Source organism: Megalobrama amblycephala, linkage group LG16 (genome assembly GCF_018812025.1).
Source record: "Megalobrama amblycephala isolate DHTTF-2021 linkage group LG16, ASM1881202v1, whole genome shotgun sequence".
Taxonomy (NCBI): domain Eukaryota; kingdom Metazoa; phylum Chordata; class Actinopteri; order Cypriniformes; family Xenocyprididae; genus Megalobrama; species Megalobrama amblycephala.
The window spans coordinates 595,684-604,605 of NC_063059.1; the positions used below are offsets into that span (position 1 = coordinate 595,684).

General features: G+C 38.0%; 1 protein-coding gene across 3 annotated transcripts; it reads right to left on the reverse strand.

Annotated features, from left to right (window-relative positions):
- Positions 1-344: 344 nt before the first annotated feature.
- On the reverse strand, positions 345-8,325 carry tagln (transgelin). Of its 3 annotated transcripts, XM_048160030.1 has the most exons (6): positions 8,173-8,324; positions 7,235-7,281; positions 6,301-6,486; positions 2,319-2,487; positions 737-839; positions 345-624 (listed from the first exon to the last, which is right to left on the reverse strand). In XM_048160030.1, the coding sequence occupies exons 2-6, from the start codon at positions 7,244-7,246 to the stop codon at positions 477-479; spliced, it is 618 nt and encodes a 205-aa protein (XP_048015987.1). In that variant the 5' UTR covers positions 7,247-7,281; positions 8,173-8,324; the 3' UTR covers positions 345-476. The 3 variants fall into 3 exon arrangements, with proteins under 3 accessions (XP_048015987.1, XP_048015989.1, XP_048015988.1); XM_048160032.1 differs by lacking the exon at positions 7,235-7,281 and having other exon boundaries at positions 6,301-6,489; positions 8,173-8,325; XM_048160031.1 differs by lacking the exon at positions 7,235-7,281 and having other exon boundaries at positions 8,173-8,323.
- Between the last annotated feature and the right edge of the window lie 597 nt (positions 8,326-8,922).

Consider the following 8,922-nt stretch of genomic DNA (forward strand, 5'->3'; position numbering starts at 1 on the left):
CTACTTGATTTTGCCTGTGAGGAATTGATTGGTTAGCCATTTTTTATAGAAAAACTTCAAAGAGAAAAGACATTTCATAAGTAGAGCAAGTTGTTAAATTTAGATGAAAGATTAAGACAACAAAGATTCATTTTCCCCTTTGGAGTAACATGCACCAGTGAATCATTGACAATAACACCAGGAGCGTGCATTAAGAAAGTAAATGGGGTTCGTTCTGATTTCATGTCCACTTGCAAATACAGTATTGCAAATGAAATGTTAGACACAATTGGTCATTTTGAAGAATTACAATCCAACCAAATATGTGTTACACAAAAATAGGAATTGAATACTGACATGGAAACTAATTTTAGTACCAAGTGGTGTTATTTTTTATTTATATTCATTACACTGTCATTCTGGTCGTATTCTGAAAGGAACATTTGGAGACGAATGATTAGGATGATGGTCAGGGAACCGAGGGAAGAAAGTTTGGCTCATGGGTTCATGATCTGTCGAGGTCGGCCATAGCCTGTCATGCCGCTCTGGGACGCCCCTTTATTGGATCCCATCTGCAGGCCGATGACATTTTTCCCTTCTTTCATCTGGTCGTCAGAGAAATCTCTCCGGTTCTCCTGAGCTTTCCTGCAAGATATTAAATTGATCAACATCAATAAATTAAAGCCATACCGTTTGATTTATAACCCCAGACTAAACAGTCCATGTAAGCTCTGAAGTGTGATCCGCAGTAACTCACTTGAAGAACCAGTTGGGATCTCCACGGAAGGCGCCGTCATCTTTTGTGACCGCGATGCTACCCAGAGCCATGAGTGTCCTCTGCACTGCGGCCAAGTCCTTTCCTGACGGCATAGTGGCAGGATGATTAAAATACAAAATGTATATTAATACCCTAACTGTTGTGGACTTTTCTTTTTGTGGATCTAGCAGGGAGACGTCCACTGTGATTCCTGCTTTAACACTGTGTGTTCTAACTGAATTGATTAGATGTTGGATGCTTTTTAGCTTGTTTGTTAGTTTTCAACAGTAGCCTCACCACTGTAAATATTCCAGAGATACTTCTTATTCTGTACATCAGAATAAGAATGGCATCTACGCTAATATCAGTCTCTCTGCTTATCCTGAGGTTTGCCGGGTGCTGGATCCAGGCCGTATCCAGATCAGATGGAGAACCTGTGTCTGGACCCGACTACAACGTAGCCCAGGAGACAATGGGCCTACAGGTCCAGTTCTGGCTGCATCTATTTTTAAATCTCCGTATCCGCTTACATATATTTATATATAATCTATTTTTAATCTCTATAATAAAAATGTATAATTCAGATTTTGATCTCCATATCCATTTACATATATTATATATATCTTCCAAGGGGTTTTTTCCCTCCTAGGACTTTTTTCCCAGTGTTACCACGCTGGGTTTTTCTCCTAGGGGGTTTTTTCCACCCCTGGGAGTCAGCCGACATTGGCTTAATGTAGCACCATCTTGTATATGTTACATATTACCACGCTTGCTTGAACAGCTTATTTTTAACCACTTCCCTTTTTTCTGTGCTTCTAATATGTAAAGCTGCTTTGAAACAATTACCAATTGTAAAAGCGCTATATAAATAAATTTGACTTGACTTGACTTGACTTGTTTGGTACGTGGAATTATGGGTATTAGTCAAGGATCCGTGAAAGATTGCTTTTAATTCACAGATGAAGAAAAAACTTGAGACACTCCAGACACTTTCATTACACTTATAATACTTGATAAATATTACTTGAAGGTAAATAGGTATAGAAATTATAATTTCACAGCATTATTTACTCAATAGGGTTGTTTTAAGAAATATGGTGCAACAGAAAGGATCACTGTGATTTTCCCTCATGCATAACAGTTGAAATATTGATCTTTACAATGCCATAATACACATAAGACTATAAGACAAACTTCTGATTGATCAAAAAGACTGTAATGAAACTCAAATATATGAGAAATATCAAACCATTTTTAAATGGGTAATGATGACACAGCATAACAAAATGAACTGAAGCTGATTTTGTATTATAGCACACACTAATCAGTAAAAGAATATGACTGCATTTAATTAATCAGACATGCTTACTGCATATATGGAAACTACTGTAAGTCAGTTTAGTTTTGCTCTTTGTCTCGTGATACATAAACAATTATTCAACCATATTTATTTAACAACCTTATTTAATGTAAACAAAGCTGTAAACAATATTTTACTGGATTGTGATTATGGGATCAGAATGTCTATGAAGAATAAATGTTTGTTGGAGAAAGCTCTGTGATATAATGTTGGCGAACTCACCCTCCCACAGATCTACCGTCTGAAACATGTCGGTTTTGATGACGCCGTATCGCTCTGCGGCATTGAGGAACTGTGACACCTGCTCCATCTGTTTGAACGCCATACTGGAGCTCTGGATCTTCTTTACAGGCTTGTCCTTACACAGACTATTGATGAGCTCACACAAAACCTGAGAGTGGATAAAGAAACAAGATTTCATTATACATGTCAGTGTTTTCCATAAATGTAATCATAATTATGATTGACATTATAAAAACGCTGAGTGACCAGGTTACTCATGCAGATAACTCGTCTGGTTTGATGATCTGTGTCACTCAACATGAATGTTATGAAATTCAATTTTGGTTGGTCCCATCATTCACTGTGTTAATGTTGGGGAGTCTGTTTCAATCCCTATTCATTTTACCTTCTGAATAACCTAGATTGTTCCCTTTTCGAAGTGGAACTCAACACTGCATCTTGGATTGATGCTATGAGGAACACCATCAGTGTGACCGGTGTCTGAAGCATGTGTAAAAACATGTTTCGCCAACAGCCTGTCACGTCATAAGCGAAGCTCCCCGAAGTATAAGAGGGTGCCATCATCAACTTTTTGTCTTCAGGAGACAGTTGTTTGTCTAAAACATATGCTACTGTTGGAGCGTGTTTGGCTCCTCGAGGAAGCTGGATGTGCACATTATTAAGCATTCACAAGACTGCTAAAGAGACTGGTAAGAAGATTTGTTCTTCCTTGATTCTCAGCATTTGCACAAGTGCGTTCGGCTCTCAGGGGAGTTGAAGACAGTCATCTGATGCATTCATGGTAGCAGACTCTGTTCTCTCCTGATTCTCGATAGGGTGATAAGAATCTAGCATTGAATGGAGCGTGTTTGGCTCTCGGGGGAGTTGAATGCATGCTTTGTGATGCAGTCTTGGTGAGAAGCTCCACCTATGTTTGACTCTCTTGAGGGATGAGAGTTGAGTGCCTACACCCCATCGTTCGGGTCCCGTGGCCACCATAGTGGCAAGGTGGAATCGATCACAGGATTGTAGGCGGAGCATGGGAGGAGTCTGATGGGAAGCCCTTTCCCTTTTGGGACCCCTCTTACTAGCTCTAATACTATCATGTTAATGTCTAATCTCAAAAAACGAAGAAAAGAAACTGATTAATGTGGAATGTCTAATTCTTTCGCCATGCTCCTCTGAGGCCTAGGTCTAGGGCCGGATTGATAGGTTGTAGAGGTCCTTGATGTTCAGACTCTACATTATCATCATGGATTAGGGCAGATTTTTTAGCAAAACAGGAATCTGAAACTGTTCTTTCTGTCGCCTGTTTCATATGCGCGCTGAGCAGTGCTTGACTGTGATTTATGTGTGCTGCCGCATTTTCGGCAAAGATACTTCAGTTTCCTGCCCCCTTCACATGCCCCCCAAAGTGAGAGTGGTGTGGGCTGATTGTGGCAATTACGTCCCACTCCTTCATTTACCTTACTCTTGGATCTTGAAGTAGTGATATATGCTCCCCTTCCCCTAGGCCTCGCTAGTTTGACCTGCTTGCTACAATGGAGCAGTGCCTTAATCCGAGACAGAGCTGCTCTCCCCTCATGTAGATTGGGGGCTAGGTGCCTTGCTCAAGTAATGAGAGTGGAAGAGAGCGCTTGTTCATTTCCCACCTACATTTCCTGCCAGTACTGAGACTCGAACCATGACCTTCCGGTTACAAGTCTGACTCTCTAACCATTAGGCCACAACTGCCCCTAAAAACTAGGCACTGGATATAGCAGGTCCTAGAGGAATGTTTGTCCTATAAGGCTAAATTATCCCTTGCTCCCCTTTCAGGGCTCTTGAAGTAAGGCTAGGCTCCCCTGTGGCTCCCTTGGGGTTGAGCCTCTCTTGTGGCTCCATCAAAGATGGTAGCCGCTGAGGGTTTTTTAACAGCTGTCCTTTGAGTCATAGGTTGAGTGAGGTGTTTTATTTCCTTGCTTCCCTTGTTAAAAGCAGGGTTCGAGCCTCCTCCCCCCAGACTTCAGGGATCTTGAATTTAGGCTGCCCCATGGCTTTATAACATTTTTGGACTCATCCTACAACTTTCATTGGATCTTCATGAAATGTGGTTCAGATGATCAGAATCAATGGTGGTAAAAATATATGGTAACACTTTACTTGAAGGGGTGTGCATAAGACTGACATGACACCTTCATAATCATGACATGACACGTGTCATGAATATGAAGGAGGTTTTATGAATGTTTATGACAACTGTCATTAAGTGTCATTCGCTCAGTTATGTCATTTTTAATGCAAAGATGACATTGTTTGAGATGTCCGAGTTATGACAACTTGACATAAACCAACACATCATAACCTGTCAGTGTCTTTGTCATGACATCTTGACATTATTTAGCTTTATGGGTTAACATTGCATTAAACTGTCATGTAGGTTGGTTTTGACATGAGGCCATTATAATAGTGTCATAAATATGTATCTTGAGCTCAAGTACAGTGGTACAAATTGAACTTGTCATTAAAATGTCATTAAGTGACAATACTCTGACAAATAATTTTATAACAGCGTCATGACTATTTTTCATTTCATGTTTTTTTTGTTTTTGTTTTTTGTTTTTTTAAGTTTCCTCCAACAGAAGGTCAGATAATAGACAATTTCAAATTTCGTAAAAAAGATGACACTGTTATAAAATAATGGTAACACTTTATTTTAGAGTCTTTTAACTAGTTGCTTATTACTATTAGCATTCATATGGCTAAAATATTGGCTATTTATTAGTACTTATAAAACACATATTAATGCCTTATTCTGCATGACCTTATTCTACATTCTTAATCCTACCCAATACCTAAACCTAACAATGAACTATAATAAGCAGTAAATTAAGAGTTTATTGAGGGAAAAGTCATAGTTAATCATTTATATATGTGTTCCCTATACTGAAGTGTTACCAAAATAATGTAATGTAATGTTAACCCATAAAGCTAAGTAGTTTTTTAAGTTTGATAATTAATCTGCTATGTCATGTTTATGACAGGTTATGATGTTTTGCTAATGTCAAGTTGTCATGACAAAGACACTGACAGGTTATGATGTTTTGGTTTATGTCAAGTTGTCGTAACAAAGACATCTCAAACAATGTCATCTTTGCATTAAAAATGACATAACTGAGCGAATGACACTTAATGACAGTTGTCATAAACATTCATAAAACCTCCTTCATATTCATGACGTGTGTCATGTCAAGATTATGAAGGTGTCATGTCAGTCTTATGCACACCCCTTCAAGTAAAGTGTTACCGAAGATATATTAACCTTTTTGTTCTATTTTAATCTGGGCATATACTTTATAACACGTGAGAATGAATTTAAACCTTTAAAAAAGTGTGGTAGCATCTTCACATCACTTTTGACCAAATTTCGCTATTATGAAGTCAGACTTGCCCAAAGTCATATTTGTTTAATTTTTTTTTTTTTTTTAGTGTATGTAGAATTCTGATTAGCATCTGTTTGAAATCAAATACAATGCTGAACAATGACCAATAATTTGTTTTTTATATATATATTTTTTTCGTATTGACAACTTTATAATTGTTCTATGTACTACAAACACATGGTCAACATGGATTTATACAATGTAAAAAATGTAATTTTATCACAGAATAAGGGAGAAAATAGGCTATTTTGATAGTTTTTATACTGTAATAAAGGCTGACAATTAGCACTGCATTATTTATATACTTTATTGTTATGGAAATACCTTAAAAAACAAACATTAACCATATGTTGTTGAAATTGTGTGTTTATTGTCTTCACGTTTCATCAGATTTTATTCAGCTACAGCGATAGCTTGTTACCTTTGTCCATCTAAGGGATTTCCTGTCATAATAAGTTATTACTACGCCCATGCTTGGCAGCCCTTTCTTAAAAGTGTACAAATTTTTTGCTTGCGTGATTGCCAAAATGACCTGAAAATAACAGACATGCATTACTTACACATCCATCTTTGAGCCAGGTCTGGAAACCCAGTTTTCCTGCCTCTGGCTTTCCCACCGCCGGCCCACACTGAGCCACAATCCACTCCACCAAACGCGCCTCCAGTTCAGTGTCGTACTTCTGCTCAATTTTATCCTGCACTTGGCGGCTCAGCCCATAAGAGGGACCCTTGTTTGCCATAGTTCCCTGCTTAGGTGAGAAAAGAGGAGACTGTCGATAGTGTAGGATCTGACGTATCATTGTTCAGTGTGTACTAATCTTTGGAGTAACTAACAAATGTCCATGTCAATTCTGTTATAATTTTGTATTGATTTTTGCTCCATTGTAGTTCGCTGAAAATTCCTTTATCAAATGTTAGTAGACATTTTCAGCATAAGGCTTGTTAGTGTGTTTTCATGGATAAAATACAAAACAGGAACACAAGTTTGGAAAGTTTGTGCCATTTACCTTTCCTGAAAATGCTCTTCTCTTAAAACCTTGAATATATTTCAATTTAAAATTAATTTAAGATAAAACATCATCAGAATAAAGTGGAAAAGGCCAGTGAATCAGTTGGAAGCAGCCACAAAGCCATAAAATCAACTTACAAATCATGCATAGAGATTCTGTGCAGTGAAAACTGTCCAACATGTTTCCAACAGCAAACAGCTCAATTATTTAAAAAAACAAGAGTGTGTCAAAGCTCATCTTGAGCTAAACTGTTATCCAAAAAGCAACCATAAAGGCAGGTTCACAGATTCACATGTTCATGTAGTCCTTGAGCGGATGGAAGAATTGTCTCTGGAGTCAGATAAGCAGCCATAATGTTTATGACAGGATTAGATGAACATGTTCCTCAGGAGCATTTGTCTAGAAACACCATCAATTACGTTCAGACATTTCAGCAGTCTGTCTCAGCGAAGCACACACACACACACACACACAGCACTGTCACCTGTGCTGCCATTCTGCGGTTTAGGACACCACCTCTGAAGTTCCAACCTTAAGGAGTGAGTTTATATGAGCATTACAGCAAAAACGTGCACTTTCTTAAATGTTTTTCATAGAAAAAAAGGACAAAGCAACCAATAAAATGTAAAGATGTAATATTTGTTTGATATTTGTTATACTGTCTGCTCAATATCTGCTAACACTTTATTTTGATTATAAGTAACTTTGTAACTACATGTCATCTTATTCTACTAACCCAAACCTAACAGTCTACTATAATCTAATACACTAATGAGAGTTAATTTACATGTAGTTGCAAAGTTGCTTATAGTTAGTAGAATGTCTAAAGTGGAACTTTGACCAAATGACTTTCTAGATAATTAATTTAAAAAATGGGTCATGAAAATGAGAAAAACTCTAACAGCACTTGCTTCAATTGTAAGTGTCACATAAGTCTCCATATACTTTTAGGAGCCAAATTTATGGTATTTCATGTTATTTTTAAACTGTACACTCACTATGAGCATTGTTGATTAATTATTTTTGTAATTATAATGATTATAGTTAGGTAACCTTCTTTTCTCACCCCAGTCTGAGTGGCCTAGCATTGGTCAGGATAAAAGATCATGTTATCATAGGACATTTTAAATAGGATAGGTCTGCATTAGCTGTTCATGAAGAAAGATGTGTGGTTGATTATCGTTACACACTTTACAATTTACAAGGTCATAACAAAGAAGCTCACGCAATATAAACATTTCAAACGATACTGAAACACTGAAATGATCTAAGCAATAGCTGTTATCCTTTATTAACTGTAGCACATAGATTGTGCATGAAATGTATTGATGTTTACGTCGTGTCATTTACAAGGTAAAACAATCAGCAAAATAACTGACTCAAAGGTCTTTGGAATTGATCGCATATGAAAAACATACTCACTCTAGTAAAAATGAAGATGACCTTGTCCTCCGTGCAGTCCCCGTCACCCTGGAGCGATGGATTTTGTGTGAGTGGGTCTAGATTCAAGAGTTCAGCAGTGTCGCTCCTGCTGCTGTTTCAGGAGGAGATGTCTTTACCATTAGAGAAATAAAAAAACAAGGCATTCAGTGAGGGGGCAGAGGAAAGGAAATTGACACCTTAAAAGGACATGGTGTTTTTCTCAAGCCCACCCTCCTCACCACTCTGCACTTAAGGTTGGTAGTTCGGCTCTTTGTTAAAGCAAAGCCTTATTTGGGAAGAGGCCTGGATGAGGACAGGATCCAAGCCAAGAGTCTTTAGTTTGGTCAGAGACCAGAATTCTCCAAATACCACATCAGTGCATCAGCAGAGAGAGAAAGAGCGGCTGTACCGATGCCTGCTGGAAGGTAGGGGTGGAGCGAGGGAAATAAGTCCAGGGCTTCAAGTTCAGACAGGGACATAAATGGAATAGTTTGACAGATATACTGTATAGTTTTTACACGTCAGAGAAATCTGTCAGCAGTTCGCTATAAATGTTTCGGGATGTAGATGTACTGTAGAAGCACTGGCAGTTAGGAAATAAGAGAGAGAGAGAGAGAGTGCTTAAGCTGAGAATAAGCAAAATGATTTACTGACATTTCGGAAGCAACCATTAACAAGGCCTTCTATGTACAAAACACTCCCCAGTGTGCATTCAATATTACGTTATCTAATGAGTATGTTATATAGCTA

What these genes read in the sequence shown, in the direction of transcription:
- tagln (XM_048160030.1), bottom strand. An exon ending in CCTGGCTCAAAGATGGATGT is followed by an intron (nt 2,488 to 6,300) that starts GTAAGTAATGCA and finishes ATCCACTCTCAG; the next exon opens with GTTTTGTGTGAGCTCATCAA. An exon ending in GACGGTAGATCTGTGGGAGG is followed by an intron (nt 840 to 2,318) that starts GTGAGTTCGCCA and finishes CTATGCCGTCAG; the next exon opens with GAAAGGACTTGGCCGCAGTG.